General features: G+C 39.8%; 2 protein-coding genes across 16 annotated transcripts in view; both read left to right on the forward strand.

Moving 5' to 3' along the window:
* The first annotated feature begins 270 nt into the window (after nucleotides 1-270).
* Nucleotides 271-18499, forward strand: sytl2a (synaptotagmin-like 2a). 4 transcript variants are annotated; one of them, XM_046411163.1, is made up of 19 exons: nucleotides 271-347; nucleotides 2220-2423; nucleotides 2962-3116; nucleotides 4816-4939; nucleotides 6502-6571; nucleotides 6670-6778; nucleotides 8469-9050; nucleotides 9841-11811; nucleotides 12677-12778; nucleotides 13181-13237; nucleotides 13335-13420; nucleotides 13636-13740; nucleotides 14141-14301; nucleotides 14727-14829; nucleotides 14922-15083; nucleotides 15170-15266; nucleotides 15466-15571; nucleotides 15729-15934; nucleotides 17344-18499. In XM_046411163.1, the coding sequence occupies exons 2-19, from the start codon at nucleotides 2323-2325 to the stop codon at nucleotides 17490-17492; spliced, it is 4446 nt and encodes a 1481-aa protein (XP_046267119.1). In that variant the 5' UTR covers nucleotides 271-347; nucleotides 2220-2322; the 3' UTR covers nucleotides 17493-18499. The 4 variants fall into 4 exon arrangements, with proteins under 4 accessions (XP_046267119.1, XP_046267120.1, XP_046267122.1 ...); XM_046411164.1 differs by lacking the exon at nucleotides 8469-9050; XM_046411166.1 differs by lacking the exons at nucleotides 8469-9050; nucleotides 9841-11811.
* A 2371-nt stretch (nucleotides 18500-20870) lies between these two features.
* Nucleotides 20871-27088, forward strand: part of dlg2 (discs, large homolog 2 (Drosophila)) — a 174311-nt gene continuing 168093 nt past the window's right edge. For all 12 annotated transcript variants that reach the window (XR_006845155.1, XM_046409776.1, XM_046409780.1 and 9 more), the window contains exons 1-2: nucleotides 20871-22210; nucleotides 23089-23220. Coding sequence is in view for 11 of the 12 variants with exons in the window: in XM_046409776.1 (XP_046265732.1) it covers nucleotides 22192-22210; nucleotides 23089-23220 (151 nt within the window). In the remaining variant the exon portion in view is untranslated. The remainder of the gene's footprint in view (nucleotides 22211-23088; nucleotides 23221-27088) is intronic.

Here is a 27088-nt window from a genome sequence, read left to right on the forward strand (position 1 = left end):
ATCTAACTATATTTTATCATAGTTATCCATCTAATAAGACTGATTGTATAATAATATCCACAAAGCATATATTTTGACAGAGCAGTAGCTTCATTCTCAGGGCACTGGAAAGCAGTAAACAGCCTGTTGAAATGAGATACAAGACTTTACAAAAACAGCTAAAATGACAGCAGTGTTGAACAATGTATCTAAAAGGTCCACAGACCACGTGCATATGTCTCAGTGACACACACAGGCTGACTTGAGACTGAGAGTCTTGAACGAGCCTGTCTGCAGCTCCTCCCACCTGCAGCGGCTCAGATCCAGTTGCAGTTTGGTTTTCACTCACCAAGGAGCACCAGCAAGAGGTGAGCTGAATGCTTTCTAACTTTTCACTTGGAAACTGCTGTCTTTTTCATAAACGATATGCTCCACTTTCCTCTGTGTGATGGCGTTCTTGCACTGAGAGCAAGAGCTGGAATGTCTGTGCAGTTTTTCAGGAATGCTCAGGGAAAACCACTGCAAAGGGAGAAACCATTATTACCTGTTTCCCTCTCATTTTATCTAAATATGCAGACCTTCATATTTTTAGTCATTCACAGAGTATGATATGAACTGCAGCCAGCAGCAAGTTAGATTCAGGGGATATACAATACAACATGGGCATAGTTTCTCACATGGCCTGTAAAAGTCTGCAGTGGGAAAATATTGATATCAGCCAGTACATTTTCTTAGACAGACATTATTTTTAACAATTCTTTACATTACATGAATGTATTTTCATAGATTTTTTTTCATAGCGACTAATGAAATCACAATTACACAGTTTTCTACTAAAGGCTACTGAAGGTGCTGGAAATTAACTGTCTTGAGTGGCTGAGGTTTAGTCCTTTTCAAATAAGTTACCTTGTGGTCAAAATGTTTTACATTACTCTTGTTTTAAAGATTCTAAAGGATTTGTTTCACCACTGCAGCTTTGAATCTCGAACCTTGTGCTTAACTTATGTATCTCTGTCACACACACAAACTGTAAACAGAATAATGTAGCTTGTTCTCAAGGAAGTCTGACTGTGGAAATAAATGTATTCACAGCCACCACATCAAGGAAATACATCTTGTAGCATTCTGTTAGCCTTACCCATTTAGAAAAGCAGGAAATTCAACATTTTTCTTTGTAAAGATAAGCCTACTCTGTTCTTTATTCCTACTCTCTGTTTTCCCCACGTGAACCTGCATCTCTTTATGCAGGAAAAATCATGTTATTCAGAACTTCTTGCAGTTCAGCTTTTATGCAGCTTTGTAGTTGAGATTAAGACATCATTACAACTTTCCTAACTTGGTTAACAAATTAACAAAAGGAGCATGTATGATCACAGCTATTTCTAAAACAAAGTTATAATAATTACATAACCACCATTTTTCTCCTTAAGGGAGCTTAATGGTGGTACTTTTTTTCTTTAGTGGGAACAATCAGGAAATATAAGTGTGCTTACTTTATTACATAAAGTATTTTCTCATGAACTTCTAACCAGTCAAATTAAATTTTCAAGAAATCCCCGCAGTGCTTTGGATGTGAGTGGATATGGACATTGTTATAACATGCATGCATTCCTCAGAAAGATACTGTCTTCTTAAAGGAATAGCAGCAGTTCTGCTGAGAGAAAGAACTTGAAAGTGTAATCGCTATTTTAAAAAGTGCATATTCTTGTTGACTATAATTATTTTTCCTTCTTTAGACGGACTTATATCAAATCCTTGCCATCTTTGTCATACACATTGTCAGATTTTCTGATTTTTGGACAGATGTATGTTTGTAGTTGTGTGGCAAACAGTAGTCGTAAGTGTGAAGGAAGGCGTGTGAAAGGAAGGTGTGTTTTTGGAGTGAGTCAACAGTTCCTAAGCATTACATGTGAAGGCAAAGGGACTTTTCTTTTAATCAGGTTGCTGTGGTGGTTGAATTGGATTGAATTTCAAGCCACTGTCACTCTCTACTCTAATGGGACCTGCCTGTACGTGTTTTTATTGTAGACTCCTTGCATAGATGAATGATTGAAATGGCAATGCTTTAAGGTCTTCAAGTTTTATACAATTTGTATTAACATGTTATTTGTTAATAAAATAAGTGTCAATAACAACATCATGAACAGATTAACAGACATCTGATATGTGGTTGAGCATGTGTGGCAGTCCTCATCACAGTTTGTGTAAAGCACTGACACTGACTTGAATTGTGAAAACAGATTAAGGCCTTTGGGCACTTGAAGAGGTGGTGAGCATGTCCAGCCAATAGGCCCGAACTCAAAGCAGAGGAGGCCGAAGACGTGGCAAGCTACAGCAGTCATTATGATCGATCTCAGTTTCCTGACGGAGGAGGAGCAGGAGACCATCCTGGCTGTGTTGAAAAGAGATGCTGAGCTGAAGAAGGCTGAGGAAAAGCGTGTCCAGTGAGTTTCTTCATGTTTCAACAACTCTGGGTAGAGACACTAACTACACCCTTGCTCTTGAAGTTTGACCTGTCACAAATGAGAATGTGTATCAAGAGTAACCAACTCTCAACCTCTCTCAACCCAACCGGTCAAGGCAGATGGCCACCCATCTAGAGTTGGGGTCTGCTCCAAGGTTTCTGCCTCCTAAAAGGCAGTTCCTCCTGGCCACTGTCGCCAAGTGCTTGCTCAAGGAGAATGTTGGGCTCTCTGTATTACAATTTAATTAAAGAGTTTGGTCTAGACCTGCTCTAATTGGAATGTTTCATGAGATAACTTTTGTTGTGAATTGGCGCTATATAAACTGTGAAAAGTTCATTTATCTGCTGCCCACAAGTAGTAGAAAATTATGCTTGCAGCACAGCACTCTTATGCATGGATTTTTGCAGAAGAATTTTTTAAAAAGAATTACATTTTTTGTTTTCTTATACTAAAATTTTGAAATTGACGATTGGAATAATAGTGACCATAAATTTCCCATTTATGTGTCTGCACTCAGGAAGCTACAGAAGACTGTGAATGACAGGGGCAAACTGAGGTACATGACTGGAGAATGGTTCTATGAGACCAAGCAGCTTCGCCATCAGGATCGCATTCATGGCTCCGACATCATCAGGGCCTCCATGAGACACACACATAAACCGTTGACTATACGTGAGTCTGCTGTATCCAGCATTGCTTCCCTCTATCTGCCTCTCTCTCTTCGTAAATTGAGCCTGACACCTTAAAGGTCGAAACAGACAACTTTTCAGCTCCACCAGTGTTTCCATGTTGTATGTTACCACTAACAGACTTCTGTAAGAATCCCACTTCAAAGTAAAAGGTCTGATCTCAGTAGGCTACTATGATAAAAGCAGAAAGGCAGGTTCTGTTGGCTTGGTGGTTAGTGCTGTCGCCTCATAGCAAGAGGGTTCCAGGTTTGAATCCCAGTCTGTGTGGAGTTTGCATGTTCTCCCTGTGCCTGCGAGGGTTTTCTCCGGGTACTCCAGCTTCTTCCCACAATCCCAAAAACATGCATTTGGCCTGTTGGCTACTCTCCATTGCCCCTAGGCGTCAGTGTGTGTGGTTGTCAGCCTTGTGATTGACTGGCGACCAGTCCAGGGTGTACCCCGCCTCTCGCCCGTAGTCAGCTGGGATAGGCTCCAGCTCCCCCACGACCCTGACGGATAAGCGGTATAGAAAATGGATGGATGGATGGTTCTGTTACTTACTGATCTAGGAGAAAGAATGCCAACTCAGTGTCAGTTCTGGACCCACTCAAGACTTGACTGTAAGGTGAAACTTATCTGTGACAGTTGCAGAGGAAGACCAATCACTGTTCCTGTTTTGGTGCAATGGTAAACATGCTTCCTGTTTACCTTAAATTTGCCATGATTTTTCTGGGAAAACTCAGCCTGGTAAGTGAAGTCAAGGCTTACAGGGAACCACTATAAATATCCATTATACTGTGTAATCAATGTTTGTTTATAGGCTTACAACATTAACATCATTTTTTATTCAGGTTATACTGTTATACACACTTTTTGGTGTGTAGTGAACATCACAACCACAGAGTTGGTAGCATATCTACAGTCCTGTTTAGCCATTACAAAACCCTTACAGTCACCTTAACCTTGTTGCTGCTGACAGGAGGTAACCTGAGGTAATCCAGGCCACTTTACTTAACTGAACTAACCCTTTAGCTATTACTTTAGCTGATAACACAAAGCTTTGTGCAATGTGAGTATTTACCAAATTTGTGTTGAAGGAATATTTTAGTTATTAGTGTGCATAATTTCAGTTCAGTCTTCAGTTTCAGTTTCAGTCTAAAGTGAGTGGACTTCTAGCAGAGGAGGACAACATTACAGAAGTTATGGGCCAAAACAGGAACTTCAGCTTTCATCATGTGACCCTATTCTCCTGAACCCACAAACATGTGTCAAAAGTGATTTCAATCCTTTAAAGCTTTTTTTTTTTCTCGCAAGTCATTATGTTTAATGAAGGTGTGATCATTGTCAAGATCAGCCACAGGCATGCTAGACAAAAAGGTCAGTGCAATGAGAACAGGGTCACTCAGACTTTTGAAGTCATTGCACATGAATGAATTCAGGCTATGGAAGGGTCAGCACACACAAATAGACTCTGTAAAAATGAGTACTATTGTATTCTTTTAAATGTATGTTTATGCGCTATTTTATGGGAGTGCATCATAAGTAAGTATTAGTGTTGATAACATGTTGGAAATCTACCTGCGTTGTTTTCACTTGATTCTGTGAGGTATTTTTTTCAATTTCCGTGCTTTAATGAATATTAATAGCATATTACGATGAATGGTTAACTTTCTTTAACTAGAGCTGTCTGTTGTGTACTGCAGTGGAGCTCTCCCAGATACTACCTGAGAAAGCCAGTTTTGTCAGCAGTGAAAATAAGGAAGTGTTCGTCCCACCTGTACTCTGTGGAATCCTTCAGGAGCCTCACCTGCAGCTTAGAAATGAAAGATGAGTATAGCAGCAGTCAACTATCTCTCACATTTGTTAGTAGTAACCTATTAAGTACTGTACTTATGCAGAACTTTTATGAACTTGTACTTTATTTGACTACATTATTGGATATTTTGCAGATATAGACTGATAATGTAATATATAATTAAGAAATAAATTATGATGCATTGTTATCACCATTGTAAAAAGTACCCAAAAGTAGAAGTAAAGACATTGTGTCTAAAATATTACTTTGGTAAAAATAAACATAACCTATATGAATAGTATTTTAGTAAAAGTCTTCAAGTCTTAAAGGTATCGGAAGTACAAATAAAGCTAAATTATATTCATATTTACGTATATTTAAATACCGTATACCATGGACCCACTGATTATGGGTCTTGATGATTATCAGATCTGATATTCAGCATTTTTTGAATTATCAGAAGCTGTGTTTTATTAAATCTGATTGTCAATAAAATAAAATAATTTAACCCTCCTGGTTAAAAAGCCACTAGTTTGGCTGGTAGCATGGTGGTGCAGTGGTTAGCACTGTTGCTTCACATCAAGAAGGTTCTGAGTTTGAATCCCCCAGCTAGCCAGAGCCTTTCTGTGTGGGTTCATTTGTTCACTCATGTTTTGACTGATTTTGTGGCTCACTACTAGAGTTCATTAGTAGGGCTATGGCACAGACATATAGAGCCCTGGGTTCACACACAAGTAGGATAACTTCCTTGGCGGTTTAGCTCAACTCATGGAATTTGTTGACAGCAGAAGAGACATACAGAAAATCACTAGACCAAACTAAAGAGTGAAAGGAGATTATATACAATATACAGTATGTTCCTAATACAATGCATATTATTACAGTACTGCAGTCATTGTTAGCAAATTCAAAGCTCTGTTTTATTTCACACCAACATTTTAAAAAAAAACATTTTGCCCATTAGAAATTAAAGTAATCTCCAAAGTATGTACAGAAAAACAGTAAATCCACAAATGAACTTAGGATCTGTTTTGTATGTTTGGAGCACCATCACATGATGCACTAGTAGTGATTATTGGTTGTGATTGCTAGTGAGTGGAGTTGTGTGTGCAGTAAATGGGTACTACTTGGCCCCATAGTTCTGAGTAATCGTCTTATGAGGTCAGGTCTCACATGTTCATGTTTTCCACTGCTTCTTGGGAGAATTCACACACACAATATCATATGCATTCTTCCCTTCCTTTAGCTGGGAGGACTTTCCTGTCTGTTCTTAAAATCATCCTACATACAGTTTAATTGTAATTATTTGTCACAAACAGTTTTGTTGCAGTTTGCACAGTGGCAATATTTTTTAGTTACAAAAACAAGACAAGGGTTTGTTTAAGAAATGAGTTCATTATTATTTCACTGACCATTAACCAAAATGTGTTTGTTGTATAGACAAGAATGTAAAGCTCTAACATGAGTAGGCAGGTTTTCCAACTGAAGATTAAAGTACTATTTTTTTGAAAGATCCCAAAAGATGGGGTTACACATCTTAGCTTAAGAAATTGTCAAGACATCTTGTAATGTTGTAATTTGTTTATTCCTACAGGTATCAAAATGAGAATCCTTATGGAACAGCACAAGGTACACCTAAACCAGATCTACAGTCACCCATAAAGGTAGGATCCTGTCTGGAGAAACGAATTAATTTAAAAAGCTGATTGACTCCATTCTTAAGTGTGTCGCAGTTGATATTGTTGTTCTTATTTTATTGAAGCAAAGAAAAAATCCATTCAACAGTGAGGTCACTGCAATCCATGCTTCTGATAGCTTGGACAATCAATTATTGCAAGGAGCATTAGATCAAACCCAGACACCAAATGACGGTGAGTCTTTATATGAACATCAATGCATGCTATTTGAAATATGTCATGTATATGTGTATTGTGTGTACATACATAGTGGTATTACTGTAGTGGATAGCTTTATCCATTTTAATCTAATAATATACCATGTGTTATGTTTTGAATTGAGTGGACTACTAGAAGGACAAATTGTGAAAGCAGTTTGATTACAAACCAAAGTAAGTCTGGTTCTAGAAATCACTTGTCCTGGTGTGTGGGTCCTTAATGCTTCAAATGTTTCGGCCTTTCCTGTGAACAGCTTGTTGGCATGAGCAGTGACTGCATGGCAGTAAAAAGCATGCACTGGCTTCTCATTTCTAACAATTTTATTATCTGTTTACATTCCATATTTTTTTTGTTGCAATTTCAGAGAAGGCATTCTCACGCAGTGTTGCAGCAATGTGACAACTTACAATTCCATGCAGGGGTAGGGGTTCCATGCTTGGTAGTGCTGGTTTAAAAACATTTACTAGCTCAAGAACCACAGCCTTTTGCTGTGTGCCTATAACAGAGATGGCACTCATACTTTAATCAAAGTTCTACAGCTCTATATTTTTGGCAATATTTCTGAGTGCATTTTCTTCCAGTCACTGTAAAATGAACCAGTGAGCTGGGACCAAAGACTTTCCCAGCGGTTGTCAAACTGAAGGGAAGTCAAAACACACGAGGCTGCCAGACTGACCAGAGGATTACAAAGAAATACATTCCAAGGACTTAATCTGTACTGCATGACTGCTGGAAATATTTCACAGGAGCTATGAAAACAATGTTTTTGCTGGAGAATTTATACCATAAGAGGGACACTTCAGGCACAAATAGTTTAGACAAGACACAAAAGGTTAGTTGGTTACCTTAAACCTCTCCATGCTGAAAACTCATTGTTATGTATGTACCTGAACTGATATGAATGTCGTATGCAGCAAGATCTTGAAATATATGAATGAAAACTTAATGACAATGGTGACAGATTGCGGTTGTCAATCAGTGGTGCAAGACATAATAATTACACTTGCTTGAGTATTCCGCACAATATTGAATCAGTATTTTGAGAATTTTATTTTCAAATAAACATATAATGTAATGCATTATGCATTATATAATACACTTACCAAGACACTCAAAGACATAATGTGCCAACTCATACAGAAAACAAATGTACTCCTCTCAAAAAAGTGCATAGTTTGCTTTGAACTTCCCTACTAAATAGCGTGCCTAAATATATAAAAGACAGATAATACAATGCAAAAATTAAATCAAAACTAAAAGTACAGAGGTATTTTCAGCAAAATATAACATATTTTTGCTTAAACTTAAAGTAACAAAATAACATTACTAATTCTGCAGTAAAATGACAGATTTTTTTTTTTTTATGTCATAAAATTATGCATCAATGTGTGTGCACTATTTTACTGTTCTAGTTGGTTGAGGCGGAGCTAGTTTGAACTACTAATACATAACTATACAGTTACAGGTATTTTATTGCAGTCGCCCAGGGTCCATTTCCTGGAGCTGCTAGACATCTAAAATATGACAAGAAGTTCTAACTAGACAAGACTTTCCATTACTGATAAAAGAATTGAGACTAACACAGTCTATTGAGTCTAATAACACAGGAAGCGAAACTGACCTCCCGAGGTTAAAATGGTTGTTCATTTGTTTTTATTTCTTTCAGGGTCTTTAGCATCATCTCCCAGCTGCATTTCTTTTGCTAGTGACCTTACACAAGACCCTAATGATAGCTCAGTCACCCAGAATGTATCTGTTCCCAAGTCAAAGCCTGAAAACAGGACAGTAAACACCAGTTCTCAGGACTGTTCTGCTGAGGTAGAGGGGCCAGAAGATAGACAGACTAACTCTGCTGCTCCACGTGGCATCCTCAAGCAGTTGTCCGCCCCTAGCTCCACAGACTCCCTGTTCTCTCCACTGGACATGCAGAGATCAGTTAGTGTGGATTCTCCCATTGAGACCTGGATAGACAGGAAGCAGGTGAGGTTCAGCTCCACAGTTGGTTGGAGTGGAGTGGAGTGGCAGGATGGCAAAGAGCTGGGAGAACACAGTTTGCTGGACATAGACTCCATCGCTCCTTCTGAGGAGGAAAATAATAGTCACCTTAACAACACTGTTGGTACCACTGTTACCACACATAGGCCTTTACTCAGTCAGAGTACATTGGATTCTCAGGAAGGTGAAGTCAGTTGCAAAAATGAGGCATATCTCCAAGAGCAAGAAGCTTCCCAACACCAGGACCTGGATGGTAAGAGCTTTATTTAAAACTGTCAACTGAACAGAAAATCATGTAGTCAGACTAACTAACAATGCCTTCAGTATTGGTACATTCAAAGATATTTACCAGCATATACAAACAACAAAGTTTCCATTCATCCTGCTTGTGCATGTTCCTGCATGCAGTAAAATGTGTGCTTTTATGTATGACTGCTTATAGATACTGGTGGATAAGATCTGTTTTCATTGCATGATGGGGTGGGTGATCTGTCACAAAATTTTATCTCCATGTCACATCCCATTTGCTGGTCTTTTTCACTGATTTAGTTTATTACTGTAAAAGTAAGTGTTGCATTGGTAATCCAAAATATATGAGTGAGGCTAGTTTAATAATCTGCTAATATTAATTGGTCAACAACTGGAGCTTAAAAATTGCACCTTCTGGAAGGTTGATAAATTGTGCATTGGGTACAGAGTCTTAAAGCCTCTAGATTCTTTTTGTTTTATAAAATTATTCTGATGGAATTAAGTGGTTGTCAAATAATTAGACAATTGCTGCATTTTATGTGTTGCATGCCTTTCTTTTCAGTGTACCTGGGTCAGATCTGCTAGTATATGCTTTGCTATCTGCAACAGTATCTTTTTATGCTACCATTGACTACCAAAACCCTAAACTTTCAAATCATTTACATAGTGACCTTTAAAATGATGTGCCATACTTTATTTAACAGTGATACACCAAGAAAAGGTCATTTTAATCACACTGCGGTGTTGAGCAGATATAGCATGAGTGATCTAATAGGTGGTTGCTGTCTTTGCAGAGTTCCTAAGCCCTGAGAAGAAGTCAGGTAAGCCTGTTCATCTGGAGACAGAGCCTGAGGAGGACTGTCATTCTCAGGCTAAGGCCATAGACTGGCCAGCTGGACGCAATATTCATCAGTGGCCTGAACAAAACACTGACATTTCTGCTGAGGCCACTTCAAACACCCAACCCTCAACTACTGGCACCACAAAGGGTTCATCTCATGCTCTTTCACCAAAGCCTAGACAAAGGCTCCTTGGACTTTTTAGAAGTGAGAAGAATAAAACTGCTGAAGTACAAAGACCACAGAAAGAAGAGGTGAAGTTATCTAAGCAGAAAGAGCCAGTCAGCATCCAGAATCAAGGTGCTGCAGATATGACCATGGACAAACCTGCGAGTGTCATACAAGAAGCTAACATCAAAACACTACAACTTACAGCGCAACAGAACACAACATTTAAAGAAACAGTGACCTCAGTACATGCAGACATGAAGCAAGAGGCGATAGAGGGAAGAGTTGCACACCTTCCAGAGAGACTATCCAATCTGAAAGCTTTCTGGGAGAGGGAAAACAGAGAGGAGCCACAAAGACACAAAGACATTGCCAAGACAGGAGTCAAAATACATGGCCCTCAGACTAACTCTGATGTGGAGAGCATAAACAAAACTAACTCACCTCAAATAGAAAGGACAGTGCAGGATACTGTTGACATGTCGCAAGAAAAGTATTCTTTACTACAGACTGACTGTAGCCTCTTAGTTGATTTACCGAAAGAAGATGGCACATATAGAGCAAATCCAGTCATTATCTATGAAGAGACAGACGATTCTTTAACAGGTTCAGTAACAGAGCCACAGGAAAATGTCAACACTCCTGTACCTTCTTCAGTAACTCCCCTGCCCAGGCTGTCTAGTCCCAGTCCTCAAGAAGACAGTGTAGCCAACATTAGTGAGCTTAAGTATTCCTGGGAGAATGAATATACTGGACCCGGGGTAAGAGTCAAAGAAGCCCCAAGCAGTCCAATACTCAGTGAAACAGTAATTTCTCCTCAGTCTGATTTGACAACATCCTTAGAAAGCAAAGAGAGCTCTGAGGGAGAAGCACAGATGTCTCCACACAAAACCAAGTCTAATGTTGCCTTCAAACCATTAAAAGTGACAGCCAAGGGTTTTGTCAGTCAGAGTCCAGACAGACCACAGCTGAAGAGTTCTGGTAATATTGGGGATATACAGTCAACAAGTCACCAATACCAAGTCAACCCTGATATGACGGCTCAAGAAAGGCCCCTCAGTCCCAGTAAATCCCATACTCCAAGATCAAATGACCAGGATGATGAAGTCAGAAGGAGCCCATCTAAAACCTGCCACCCAAGGGTCCTACCTAGAGAATCCTCCAGTCCAAAGAGTTCCAGACTGGAAGGCTCTCCCTTGAAAACCTTTCCAATAAACATCAACCCCCAAACCAAGGTTGCTGAAGGGCATCGAGGGAATCCGACACCAGCGCCAAGACAGAGGAAGAGTCCCTTTTATGAAACAAAGCAGACAGTGCTTACAAATACTCAACCAAGCGCAGACATCTCCTCTCGTCCTCTTCCTTTACACCCAGAAGGCAGAGGTACTTATTTTGGTAATGTCAATAGTTTAAGCCCCTCTTCATCACCACTATCCAAAAAAGCCTCAGAGACGGAGACTTTTACATGCCTCGCCAGATCTTATATCCCTCAGGATTATCAGCACTATCTCGGACCATATGAGAAGGCCCATGTGCCCTCTTTTCACCAAGAGAAAGCTGCTGCTGCTGAGAGTGATGAGGTACACAGACCAGAAAATGCCCTCAGAGACTCAGAGACTTTGGAAAACCAGAGTGACAGTCTCCCAGAGGGGAATGCGGGGGGAAAGAGCAGTTTTAGGATTGTGCAAAATAAAGAGGTGAACTCCAGCCAAGACACAACACCTAGGGACTGGAATCTGTCTCGAGCAAGTTCAAGCAGTGAGCTTTTGATTTTTTTTTTCTTCATTTGTATTTGCTCAAGATAATGATTAATCAATGAAGACAACATGATATTTTCTTTAAGTATATTACATCACGTCAACACATTAACATTACAGTAATTCTAACTTGACTTAACTTGACTTAAGTTAATATAAACTATATAGACAAAAGTGTTAAGACGCCTGACCATTACACCAACAAGGACATGATATCAATGACATTGCATTCCAAATACACAGACAGCTTTGTAGCTATAACAGCTTTGACTCTTCTAAGATTTCCCCTCACTGGAAGTAAGGGGTCTAGCCCAGTCCCTAAAATACAGGCCCATACCAAAAAGACCAAAAAGAGGTGTATCCCAATACCTTTGCCTATATAGTTTAAATGTAGTAAATAAATAAATGTATTTGCTCTGACAAAACATGTACTATAACTGTAACAATTGCTGACCTTGTTTTTTTTTAACATTTCCTTTTGTATTTCCTCTTTGTGTATATCCAACTGTAGATGTCAATTTAGATATTTGGATTTCGATGCTCTTTAAAAGTATTTAGATTAGTTAAATGTTAACACTAAATGTTGGTAGCTCAGTGCAGTTTTTAGTTGACCAGATCCTTGTGATTAAAGATGTGCTAATGCAGTTGGTATATGGTTTATAATAAGCAGCTTATCACTTTTATGTTCACACAATTTTTAAATTCTAAACTTTACTAAGCGTTATAATTGTTAAAATTAAACCATTTGTTTCCTATTCATTGAAACAGAAGCATTATAGTTTCAGATGGTTTCTAGCAAACTGGAATTTCTGCAACATCCGCATTGACTTTATTTTCCACAGCTGATTTTGTTCTATTTCTGGCAGATTATGATGAGTCTTCCAGTCCCATCATGTTAGCTTTGAAACGCTTATCTTCAAGGAGCATGTCCTCATCCAAAAGTCTGGAAAACCTCACTTCACAAACAAGTAACTGAATTCTTTCTTCTTTTGAAGTTGGGTCATAGAAGTGGGTATTGATCCATTCTTGAACTTGTATTGCTACTGGCCTTTGCAAGTTGCAGTTGGTGTTGTGTTACATAGTGACATGCAAGTAAATGCTGCACTACAACTGTGGCATTTCAGATAGTTCAGGAGCAGTGTTTTCTGTAGGAGAGAATAACGACATTTTGCGTGGCTTGTAAGTTTGCAGATGTTTTACTCACACAAAAAAAGCTTTATAACGCACTGAAGGAAAGGGAAAAACCCAAAAAGCATAATACACCCCCTTTACAGCTTTATTGTATTGCCAGTGAATTATTTCATTTTGCATAATCCAATTTTGTATAGGCAGTGTGTGTAAATAATACTTATGGCCCTATTTCTTCTTAGAAGAAGAGAGGACTCAAAGTAACTCAAGAGAGCAAATGAATCAAAGCGTGGATGACGGTAATTATGTTGTCCTTTATATCAGCATATTATTGCAATTCAGAAAAACTCATTATGTCATAGTTGTAAGAGAGTCAAAGTAATTTCTTTCTTCCAGCTTCTTCTCCACCATCAGCCTTTACTCTTTCCAACTCAGGACAGATGAAAACCAGTGTGTCAGTGCCTGTTCTTCAGCCAGACGAGGTAGATCACTCTTGACTGATTTTTGTGCATTGAACTCACAGCAAAAGTAGGATATCCAGTGGCCAGCATCTGGATTGCAGTGAACCAAAACATCGACCAGCTGTACTCACATAATAGATAAATGATTGGTTTGTCCTTAGGAATGATTTTAGTATTTTTTTAAATTATTATTCTGTGATTTGTGTGTATAATACTTGCTTTTCTGTTATTATCAGACAGACAGTGACAGCACTCTTGAGACTAACTTGGGCCGTAGAAGAAACACAGGCAGCTCCATGTCCAACATGAGTCTGTCCTCGGGAATGGCCTCCATGTCATCTGTATGTCCACACACGGCTCACTGGATAATACATACATTACATTCATAAAATGCAGTTTAAGTTAATAAGTCTGAGGGCTTTTGTCATATTTAACTATGTTTACAAAGTGTTTAAGAAGTTGCAGTATCTCACAACTTCTGCCTTCTGTAGTTTTCAGCACTCTAACATGTTTAGGTTTACTCATTGGTTTTGGTTTTTTAAATGAGATTTTTTAAACAGAGGAAATATAGAGAATTTGGTCAGGCTGATCCTTTAATAATAATAAAATTTATATTATACAGGTCATCCAGTTAGAGTAATCCTCTCAGTTGCTAATCATTTTCCCTTTACACAAACAATGAGTTAAAACAAGAGAGTATGAAGTTTTCTTTCTTTCTCTGTATTATTTTTGAATGAGCAGATCAGTGGCAGCATCAGCAGCATTTACCCTGCAGACACCGAAGTCCAGGGAAGTATCCAGTTTGCTATGAACTACATCCAGAACCTTGGAGAGTTTCACATCTTTGTAGTACACTGCAGGGATCTGGCAGTGGCTGACACCAAGAAGAACCGCTCTGACCCGTAAGTGCTTCTTACACTATATAGACAAAAGTACTGAGACACACCTCTTGCTGAAGAAGAACTTGACCTGATCTCAACTCCATCGAACACCTTTGGGATGAACTTGAGCGGAGATGGTGAGCCAGGCCTTTTGGTCCAACATCAGTGCCTGACCTCACTAATGCTCTACTGTCTATGTAGTATATGCTGTAAGATAAGTGGTGAAGGTGAAACAGATGTCATATCATTCAGTGATATTTGGGATACAAAAAGTTGGAAAAAGGGTGTTGGCACCTCAGAAAAGAGGTTGGAATGTGCCACATTTGTCACAGTTTGTCCTACATTTGACTCTTGCTATCATTTGCAGACTCTCTAATATTTCACATATTTTTGGTATTTTTGGTATTTTTGTTGTTAGAATAGGAATATAAGTCTTCTTTTTGCAGGTATGTGAAATGCTACCTTCTTCCTGACCAAACAAAGCTTGGAAAGAGAAAAACCACTGTCAAAAAGAAAACTTTAAACCCCACCTACAATGAAATCCTCAGGGTAAGAATTTCACTTTAAGTCTTTTACAGATTTCTCATTACATATATTCCACCATTTACAAACTTCTCTGTTGTCTTCCTATCTTTTCATAGTTTAAAATTATAATGGAGTTGTTGAAAACTCAAAATTTCAACATCTCGGTGTGGCACAATGACACTTTTGGGCGGAACAGTTTCCTGGGCGAGGTGAACCTGGATTTGTCAGAGTGGGACTTCAGCAACACACAGATAAATGAATATGCTTTAAAAGCCAGGGTAAATGCTTCATTTTTGTAGGCAGTCTGTGTGAGTTATAGAAGTGATTTGATTAGACATATACTCACCTTGGCTGAATCTTTCAGGTATCAGCACGAACTTCAACATCGTCTCCCTCACTTCTGATGGAGAACAGAGGACAGATGAGAGTCGCCTTGAGATTCCTGCCTCAGACGTCTCACAGTGAGCTGAAGATGCTTCAGATTTTAGCACTTCTTTGATTACATTACACTTCATTTAGCAGATGCTTTTATCCAAAGTGACTTACAGAATCACAAGTTTCAGTACAATAGAATTAGACTAAAGGAATAAGAGCTAAAACATAATTAATGGTGCTTTCCTTTCAGTTTGGTCACTTATTGTGGACTGTCTGCATCCACAGGTAAGAGAACACCTAGGATGGAGACAGGAGAGGTGCAGATTTGGGTGAAAGACTGCAAGAATCTTCCTCCAGTCAGAGGAGTTATTATCGACCCATTTGTGAAATGGTAGGATGTCCTGCAAACTGTCTGGTCACCGCCTCTGGATAGTTATTGCTTTAGTTTAAGTTTCTTTGTGTTTCCATTCCTGGCTTAGTTTTTATCATAGTTTGCCCATATACCGTAAACAAATGTATTTCATTTTCTTCTTGTCCTTCTGCTACAGTACTGTACTTCCTGACACAAGCCGAAAAAGCCGACAGAAGACGCGGGTGGTGAAGAGGACGGCAAATCCAATGTTCAATCACACCATGGTGTATGATGGCTTCCGACCCGAGGACCTTAGAGAGGCCTGTGTGGAAATCACAGTGTGGGATCATGACCGACTGAACAACCACTATATTGGTGGTCTGAGGCTTGGGCTTGGGACAGGTGAGATTCCACTGTTACTCTTTTCAGCTACACATGCAATCTGAATGCTTTTGATATGATTCGTCTCACAGGTTCTCATGGATCGTGGTTGGACCTCCTGCAGCGGTCCTGCTCGAAACTTACTGCGATTACTACTGTTTAGTCATAATCTATTTTAATTCTAATACTACTCTGCTGCAGCTGCTAACATTATTATTGTTACTAATATTGCTATCAAAATCACCATAGTACCTTCTACTTCATTGTCATTATCATTATCTACAGTTCCAATACTTCTGGTATTATTACTGCTGCTATGCATCTCTGCTTGTGTGCACCTTCTCTCACGCCCCACCCCCTCTGCCTCTCTCTCTTTGTCTGTCTCTGTCTCTCCTGCTATCTCTCTCTCTCTCAACCCAACCAGTCAAGGCAGATGGTCCATCTTGAGGGTTAGGGTTAGGGTTAGGTTTCTGCCCTCTAAAAGGCAGTTTTTCCTCACCACTGTCGCCAAGTGCTTGCTCAAGTGGGAATGTTGGGCTCTCTGTATTACAATTCAATTAAAGAGTTTGGTCTAGACCTGCTCAAATTGGAAAGTGTCATGAGATAACAGAATTAAAACTTGAACATGCTGCACCTTAAAATGCTTTATTTGTGACCAGATAGGGGGGCTTAACTTGCTGTGTCAGCTCAAAATGTCTGTCATGTTCAATTTTTTGTGACTCACACAACTACCTGTGGTGCCTGTACCATGAAAGAGTGCAAACCCCTGGAGTCACAGCGAAGTGGTCAGGGTACATGCAGGTATACAAAGGTTGGGGTGGTCATACCAGAATCCAGGGTTCACATCCCATCTGTGGTTAGGTTTAGCTTGCAAAAGCACTTTGGTTAAAATTAAGAAAAGATTGTGATTTGGTTACATGTTAATATAAAATCAGTTTGTGAAATAATAACAGCAGCTGTACACAGTTCTACTTCCTAACCTTTCGCAATTTCTGAGAAGGTGGAAATGATGTTTTTCTAATGTCAAGCTAAAACTTTGATTTTGGAAGTGTTGAGAAAGCAGTCATCATTCTATTGTACAAGACCCATATGATGACTTATTTCCATGAAGCAGACAACTGTGAATTTAACAATGTTTCTGTCCTTGCACTGACTCCTGCAGTCCTTGGTATAGAGAGGAAACAGTAGGGAAAGTGGAGAGCCTGTGGAGAACAAATGACCCCGTGATCCTCTCCACAATATGTGATCTGAGTTTGGATATACTGTCTGGATAATGAACAAACCTGACATATTATTACATTTAAAGCATTATTTACACAATTGTGTCCTCTGGAGATGGTCATTCTAACATGACTTTTAATTATTGCCTTCATCATTCACTTCAGTTCAAATTGTTCAACATTCAATAATCTTTGTACCTTTCTATGCAGGAAAGAGTTACGGGGCGGATGTACTTTGGATGGATTCAACAACCGCCGAAGCAAATTTATGGCAGAGGATGTTACAGTCTGATGGTGAATGGGTGGAGAATGTTCTACCCCTGAGAATGTTGGTGATGGTTAAAAGCATGACCAAGTGAAATCATATAAAATGTATTGATAACTGTGTGGAAACTTTATGGGAGCACACTAGATGTACTTTGGGATGGAAACAAACTATAAAACAGCAGCCTTAATGAGCAATGTGTATGTATTTGTATAGCTGACGATGATTGTATTATAAATTAATGCACAAGCTAACTTACTTTGTATAACCACATGTTCATGATATGTCATCTTAATTAACTCAAAAGTCAGTTATTTATATGAAAAACAAAAATACAAAATAGGACAGCATTATAAAGCATACAAATTGTTTGATCTGAAGACATATATATGGTGGTTCTGAAGTGCAAAGATAACATCAAGTCACAAAACACAATAGCACTGGTGAAACTCAGTTGGAATAGAGTGATACGTATGGGGCAATAATTCCTTGTCCTGACAGGAAGCACTGCCTGGCAATCTGCTACAGACAGAAGTAGTTGCTTTCCAGGTGTTTTCACTCAGAAAAAGTCTGACATAGAGTTTCAAAGGTTTAGCTAGTTTGAAGACAAAGAACATAATATGTATTGTGTTTGGTGAAGCATTATTTACAAAGCTACAGCCAAGATTTGCAATGCTGAAGCAAGGAGCTTCCAATCATTTAATTAATAAAGCCCTGATGAATCTTAGCCCGAACCTACAAATACACTACATTAAGGTAATATTACGTTGCTGACAATTGTTAATGTAACAGTTTAAGTTCAAATTGACTATGGATGTGTAATGGATTTTTATACAGTTCTGTTTGAAAACACCACAAAAGCAACTACTTTTTGCTTGTTCCTTCCAGACAGTGCATCCAATCAGGACAAGGAATCATTGTCCAGTACATACCTCTCTATTCTGGTCAAGTCTCACCGATGCTGTTGTGTTTTGGGTTTTTTCAGGGCCACCATATACTGTATATTTGATCTGAGATGATCTAATGACATGTATAAAGTCCTGCTGTTCAATAATGTGATTATGGAAAATGATGTCTTCAATAAAGAGGGTACTGATGTGACTGATTGTTTGAAGTTTCATTCATATTAGGAAAGTCAGTACTTGAAAATAAATGTTATGGTTAAATTAATGCGAGCAAATTGTAGCTGTCATCATATTCCTAAATATTCATCTCAGAAGCAGCAATGAATTATCAGATTTCCTCTTCTTTTCCACGTTCAGCCTTTTGTATTTCAGCGAGGCTAACTTTTCGCTAAGTCTTGCAACCTTCATGCCCTCTGGACATGTTCTCCTGCAATGCCTGCAGCTAATGAGCATTGCTCATTAGGAACAGATGTAAGTATGTACCTACCACAAACTTTGACCCTTTTGGAAGGTAAGCAATCAATAGCTAGTTTGAACACCTTTTAAAGCTTCTGAAGACAGAAAGAAATGGTTTTAAGGGAACTGAAAATTCAATGAAGGCAGAATCCAAGACTGGCTCAGCATGCTATTGTGTGTTTGTGCATTTTGTTAATTTGTTCTAAATGTCCTTTATAGATGCTGTTATATTCACTGTTTTCAGAGCTCTCCAGCAGTAGTTGCACTAATATTACATACACTGTAAAGAAAAAAGTGTTGGGGCACCTGACCATTAAATTAACAGGGGCATTGATGACATGGTATTCTAAATACATAGGCCGCTTTACAGCTATAACAGCTTCCACGCTTCTGGGAAGGCTTTCCACAAGATCTTGGAGTATTCCTGTGGGAAGTTTTACCCATTCATGCAGTAGAGCAATAGTGAAATCAGGCCCTGATGTTGTATGAAAAGGTCTGGCTTGCAATCGTCATTGTTATTCTTCCTAATGGTGTTCCATGGGGTTTGAGGTCAGGACTGTGTGTGGGCCAGTCAAATTCTTCCACACCAGACTCATCTAACCGGGTCTTTATGGACCTTGTTTTTCTGGGGCACAGTCATGCTGGAATAGAAGGTTGGTAGCATAGCATCATCCAAAATGTCTTGGTATGATGAAGCATAAGATTTGCCTTTACTGGAAGTCAGGGGACTAACTCAACCCCTGAAAAACAGCCCCATAAAGAGGTGTATCTGGATACACTGTCTATACACTGTATTTTATTTTCTTTATTCGCCACTAGAGTCCGCTGTTGGACCACAAATAAACAACTGTTGAGAGAAACATTCCCAAGCCCCTCCACTCACGTCAGTTTTATTTATATTGTCCAATATTGCAAAATCATGAAATGTTTCAAGGGGTCTTCACAGCCTTACAGCATACAGCACCCTTTATCTTTAGAGGCTCGATTCAGGTAAGGAAAAACTCTAACAGACATGTATGCTGTGTGTACAGAACATATCTAAATAGTAAAATTATAGTATGGACAATCAAGATGACAAAATTATGACATAACGGCTGTTATGGAAGTCAGCATGCATATGCAGCAATATTTCAACTCTCACCTTCGTACAAATCTAAAGCTTTGTCATTGGTTGATCCACCCTGATGCGCAAGAAATTTTGTAATACGATTGGTTTGCCGGTCGTGTCAATCCAAACGGGAATCAGCTAACCAGCGACCAGCCTCTTGCGTTGCTAAGGTAAATTAAACAGCTACGACAAGTTCACCGCATTTCGCCCTGAAGTTAGGCGAGTCTGCCTTCAAAATAAAAATACAGAGCAAGTCACTTAATTAAAAAAAGACGTTGTGTAAAACTTTATCGTTCAATAAAAGAATAATATGAAAATAATATTAGAACTACCAGTGTTACATCTCATATTTCTGATGGCGTGAAAATGAATTTTGTAGAGTTTGATCTCAAAAACATACAAATTTTAGGTTAGGTTGCTTTTTTCTAATTTGTTTAGACTGAGATGTGTTGAGTATGACATTAAAGATTAGTGGCTCTGAAAAGAGAACCAGTCTTGCTCTTGATGAAAATCAATAATAATATCATCCATGATAATTAGAATATTGTTTGACTCATATGGTTTACGTTGATCATGTTTGAAAAGCCATACAAGTATGGAAAGCCAGTGTTATCATTATTAGTCTCATTTTCTTTACAGTTAGATGTTTACAAGCCTGAGCACCTGACCAGCAGAACAGTGTCTCAGATCTCATATTCATTTTGCTCTGAAATCTAGTATGGCCTGCGATTTTTTTTTCATGTTAAGAATCTCATTCTTGCATTGAATCGCAAGTTCGATCATTTTACCCAGTTTGTCTCGTCATTACATATTACCAAATGTATAAATATAAAAATATACATAAAGGTGTTGTCCTATCGCGAGAGCGGAGTTTGTTTCAAAGCTACGAAAATGTCTCGTCAACCCGAGTCTTATTTTGAAAGGTATAAACAGAAGTTTCGTTTCTAATTGTGGCAAACTTGTTCCTGGCATTTAAAAACTATTGATGATGCTGTCAGTTCATATGGCTAACGCTACTGTACAGTACCTGGTTAAAGAATAAAGAGATGTGCCAGCCAGAGGACAGTGCTGTTTTTTTGTCAGGAGAAATTTCCGGCCAATGCACAGTCAACATTCCACGGAAGATGAAAATATATGGAGTCAATTGAGAGCCATGCGTATTCTCCTACAGTTGACAGGCAGGTATTTTCCTACAGCCAGGCGTCGCACTGGGAAAGCATCATTTCATTTGGCATCGCCGCTGGCTGGTGATTTAGCATGAATGCTAGCTAACTAATGTACAACACGCACGTTTAGATTTATCCGTAGAAGCGTTGACAGACAGCGGCGTTAGGTTTCTTAATTTAACGAATTGTCATTACCCGCCTCATGGGTAGCACACACACGTTCCTTCATAAATCAAAACCTCCAGACATAAACTCCGAAGTGACTGTTCCTTATTAGCTGACATTTCCTAAATCGTTGTGAAAACGCTGGGACAACGGATATATCTTTGGAAACATTAACTTGACATCTCTGAAGTGTGGCGCACCCTTTATGCTCCCTTTGACTTGTAGACTGGTAAAGGAAACTTCAGCTTACACTTATGGAGTGTCAGGCATGTTAAAGGATGTGGACCAGCTCTTAGACAGAGGACCGACCCAGGACTGTCACACCGCACGGGCTGCGTGTTCCTGTGGAGCATAGAGGGTTAACCCTCACCGACCCCCAGACCCGCTGGCTTCTTATCAACATGGGACACTAGACCAGTTTTTCTATACACTTTTCACCCGCCTGTCTTCATTTGTGTACCTTCTCCCTTCTGCCTGTGAGAGATTGTTTGGACCAGCAGTGAATCAGCCATGACAGGGCACGGCTGTGGTCTGCCAGCTCCTCAGCTGAAGGACGTTTTTTGAAGTGGACCCAAACCAAAATCGTGCTCAGCCATCATGTGCAGAATGTATTTAAACCAGGGATTCCCAGGCGTTTTCACATCAAGGACCATTGAATTAATGTACAAAAGTAGAAAAGTTGATTAGGTGTTGCTACAGGGGACCCTATTTGAGCTGAATTTGCAAATTACTGTTGGCACTGTCAACTAGGACAGAGGGACCTGTGATTATATCAGTGAATTTAACCTTTTCTTCATTTTGGACCCCCTGGATACGCTTTCAGGGGCCATTTGGTGGTCCATTTTGAACGCCACTGGATTATGTTTTCTGAGCTTTATCAAAATTTATCAAACCCTCCGTATTTTTGATCATACCACTGAGAAAGAACTTTTTGACCATGCACTGAAGACTGAAGTGGAAGCCTTAGCAAGAGTCAAGTTTACAGAGTCAGCCATGCCTATCAGAAAAAAAGGTGAGTTACTAGATGTGCCACAAGTATTAAAGGACCCTGTACATGTGAACAATATGGGCACTGTCACTTTATTGCATTTTATTTACAGTTTATAGTCTAAAGTCAAACTTGGTTTTTGACCTTTTGGTTTCCATTAGCCTCACAATAAAAATAGGCTACATGGCCAAAACTATGCGGACGTTACTCCATGGACAACATAGTTCTTCCAACTTTCAGCAACAGTTTGTGTTTGTCCCTTTGCTGTTTCAACATGACAATGGCTCTGTGCACATAGGCAGCTCCATAAACAATTTGTTTTCTCAGTTTGTTGTGGAAGAACTTGACTGGCCTGCACAGAGTCCTGATCTCAACCCCACCCAACACCTTTGAGATAAACTGGAACACAAACTGTGTGCCAGGCCTTATCACCCAACATCAGTGTTGGACCTCGCTAATGCTCTGTTGGCTGAACGGGCTGCAAATCCCGACATCCAAGATCCAGAATCTGGAAAGACTGAAAAAAGATGAGTGGAGGCTCTTTAGAGAAGCCCATCAATGTCAGTGGTTTCGGGATGATATACTAATATATCAGATATGGCAGGAATGCTTGGATATCCACACACCTTTTTGCCTTACACTGCATCCTGATGAGCTGTTGCATTTGCAGCATGGTGTGGCTACAGTTGTAGAGGAGGGTACATACACATCTCTCAACTCATTTACAGACATGTAATTATAGTTTTAAAGTAGTTGCACTTCTGGTGGCCCAAATTTGTCATCATACACAGTATTGTCATAGCGTATTGTCATTTTGCTAAATGATAGATATATCTATTATATTATATGAAGAAACCAACCAAGAAACACTAAAGCCTTTTTTATTCACCTCTCCTCTGCAGACACAGCTCGAGCCTTGGGGCTTTTGGAGGAGTACTGTGCTAAACTGAGGAAGCCAGAGGAGCAGCAGCTCAAAACTGCCATTCAGAGAGTAATGGGGATTTTCCAAAGCAACCTTTTTGAAGCTCTTCTTGGTAAGTCAGTGTAGCACAACCAGTCTGCTAAGCAAACAATATTTTCTCTCAAGTTCATATTGTAGTGCTTTTCAGAAAAACTACAGTATATCAGAGCAGCTTTAACACCACACCAACCAGGTGCACTGATAAAGGTTGCACCATTTACAGGAGGGATGTAAAACCAGAGAACGTCTCTCTCTCTCTCTCTCTTTTTCCCTTTCTCTGCATGTGTCATTGTCAGTAGAGTGGGATGGAATGATTGGAAATTTTCCACTAGTTAATCGATTGTAGATGGTGCCGCTTTCCCTCAGCTAAAATAAAAAATGTTTCTAAAAGAACATTAAAATGTGTTGCCAAATACACTTGGGTGGTCGTTAACATCCCTGGCCACTCAGGCCAACTAAAGTCTGTATGTGGGGAACACCTGATGTTTTTGCGAGAGAAAGCACAAGAGGGGAGCTCACACCCCCAAAAATGGAAAATTATATGTGGCGGGTAATGTTGATAAAATAAACAAATAAAAAAGTAAATAAATACAAAAATAAATAAATGTATGGGAAACCCTCCAAATAAAGTGAATACTTCTGTCTTTTTTTCCATATACATTGCTCCCTTATCTCTCTCCTCTTTGTTTATCTCTTTTTAAAGAGCTAGTTAAATCAGGTGAATATCATTAAAAGAATATTATATCACGCCTTTAAACTTCTGCAGCATCAGTTTTATAATAAAAAGCTACAACCAAATCGCTTCATCAAAATGAAATATGACCTTTTATACAGGTGGCCTGTAAGTGATTGTTGCACACATCAGTCCCAATTTTGTCATAGTCATAGTGTGACAATGACAATAAAGATATTCTATTTTATTACTTTACACCAAAGGTAAATTTCAATCTGAACACATGATCAGAGGTGAAACTGGTGTGCGCTGGCTGACATTGTTTGCTATTGTTTCTGTATGGGGAGAATGGTGGCACACAACTCAGTGAAGTGTTACCCTAGGCTTGGCACTTGGCTTGAAATTACTGCTGAGCAATACTTTGTGTCATGTGTGTCGCATAGCTGGCCTGTCACATCCGCACAAATTTTCCGATGGTAATATGCCAATCTCCTTAGAGCAACCTTTGGGAAACACTTCGTATTGTGTATATAAAGACATCTGTCAACTGTACACTAATGAGTAGGGCTTTCACCTTTTCAGGTTCAAACAAATTACATGGAATCCATTTGATTTAATGTTCCTTGTTGCATTGTATGGAAATGTTTCTGTCTACATTGTCCAGAATGCTTACACACATTACTTCTCAGATGAATTGGTGTCATGATTATCTGCTCATAATCTTTTCCCATGTTGGAATGAAATGTCAAATTGATAGCTCTGCTTATTAGCTTTGTCAGGTAGTTGCTGGTAGTCAGTTGCTTTTGAAGTCAAGTCAGAAATAGGATTTTTTTGAAAAAGTGTCATCCATTTGCTCGATTATGTAGAGTCTGTAGTGTAAAAGCAGTCATGTGATTACCATACAAGCATCCTGAATGATAAGCCACTCAACACCAGTCCTTTACCCATTCAAACATTGTTCTTGATGGGCTCACTTTAAGACCAGATTTTAGAGAGCACTTGCAGAGAATGGTCAAACTATAGGGTTCTGGTCAGGCGCTGTTGGTTGACCTTGTGATCTTGAGACACTAAAAGTCTCTGACCACCTTTTTCCTCTGAGCATTCAGCACTGTTGTTTCCTAAACCTAAACCAATCACTGGGCCAGAGAAACCGATTCCATTACCATGTGTCAGAGACTTACGGGACCAACCTAACCTGGTATTACATCATGTGGACAAACCCTACTTTTTTAGCATTATACAGATTGTAAAACTATTGGATTTTGGCACAGAGCAGAGCTGCTTCGTGTAAAACTATTTCTAATACACAGTGAAGCTTTGATTATTTTCAATCAGTCCTTGTTCTTAGACAAAAGGGCATTTTTGCATTGTAACATGCAGTTTTACATTGATGTTTCTTTTTTGTTCACTTCCTGTTTTATTTTGAAATGCTGGTTCCAGTTACTTGCATTGTTTCCTGCTACACCTGTCCTCATTGTTTGCCCCTGTTGTTTTGAGTGGATGAACCTGTGTAGTGTGCCTCTTCCTTTGTTTCCTTGCCAGATTGTCTTTGTTACCTTGGTGTGTTTAGTAGTCTCACATTTGTTTCCTCGTGTGCTCTCTGATTTTCTGACCTGGTTAGTTCTTCTTCTTCTTTTTTTTTTTTTTTACCTTTACCTTACCCCTGTTTTTGGTGTTTTGATCCTGTCTGATTTCTTGGGTTAAAGCTTTTCTGGGCTAAGTTTTGCCTTGAGTTTTGTCTGCTACTGACTCATTTGCTACCAGGCCCCTTTATAGTACAATCTGGCTATGTCTGCCTCAGCAGAGAAACGGGTTTTCGTTTCTGCCTTGGCTGCTCCAGAAAAGCGTCTGCACAAACACGAACAGATGCTTACCAATCTAGCTGCTAGTGTCCAGAGTCTCCATGTGCGGCAGGATGCTTTTCGGTCCACCATGTCTGAGCAGCGTCAAGCTGTCACCACTCAGACACTGCAGAATCTGCACCACCTTAACTCCACAGACTCTACAGCTATGAAACCCACAGTACCTGTCTCGCCAGAGACTCAGCCTCCTCCTAACCCTCACTTGGAGCCCCATTCACCCCTATCATATGATGGCCCCCCTGAATCATACCAATCTTTTTTGACCTTGTGTTCGCTAACTTTTGAGTTGCAGCCCTCATCATTTCCCACTGAATGCTCTAGAGTTGCTTATATAGTGGCTGATCTCACAGCCAGGGCATGTGGGTGGGCCACAGCTGAGTGAGAGAGACGATCCGCTATCTGCCAGTCTGCTGAGGCCTTGCCGTATGTTCAGCAAAAGGGTCAGCTTACCAGTAAAGAGAGGCCTACTGATGAGCCAGGCAGCCACAGCCTCTCAAAGTCTCTCACACCAGTCCAACTGGTCACACCGACCTTGTCACTGGAAGTCTCCGCACTTATTGACATTGAGGCAGATGGCAGAAGGCAGTTTCTTGAATAAGTCTTCAGTGGAACAACTCCAGCTCCAGCCCCTGTCTGAGCCACAGGAAGCCCAGGTCTTAGATGGCTGCTTGCTATGCTATGTAATGCACAAGTCTTCCCCCATCATCTTGCACACGTCAGGTAACCATTCAGAGAAAATCACTTTCCACATTATTGACTCTTCTCAGTTTCCTGTGGTACTGGGGTACCCGTGGCTCTGAAAGCATAACCCACAGATTGACTGGGCTACTGGCCGAGTTACCTGTCTGTTTGCTCCCCTCATCATTTCTCCCAAGGTGGTAGAGAGCCTCTCTGAATTTCTGGACCTGTCCAAGGTTCCCCTGGAGTACTTGGATCTAAAGGAGGTCACCTCGCTGCTGCCTCACCACCCCTACAACTGTGCTGTTGACCTTCTCCTGAGTGCCTCTCCTCCGAAGAGTCGTCTCTACTCCCTGGAAGGCCATGGAGGAGTATATCCAGGGAGCACTGGTAGTGGGCATCATCAGGTCATTCTCTTCTCCAGTAGGGGCAGGGGAGTTCTTCTATGTAGAGAAAAAGGATAAAACCTTATTGACCCCTGCATTGACTACAAAGGTCTGAATGATGTCACAATCAAGAACAGGCACCCTCTCTCCATCCCATCTCTTCTGCTTTCGAGCTGTTGTAAGGTGCCACCATTTTCACAAGACTAAAAAATGCTTACCATTTGGTGCATGTAAGAGAGGGATGAGTGGAAGCTTTCAAAACTCCTGGTATGTGAGTCTCTCATCATACCTTTTGGATCAACTAATGCCCCTGCTGTTTTTCAAGCTTTGGTACATGATGTT

This window comes from Scatophagus argus, chromosome 14 (assembly GCF_020382885.2).
Source record: "Scatophagus argus isolate fScaArg1 chromosome 14, fScaArg1.pri, whole genome shotgun sequence".
NCBI lineage: Eukaryota > Metazoa > Chordata > Actinopteri > Scatophagidae > Scatophagus > Scatophagus argus.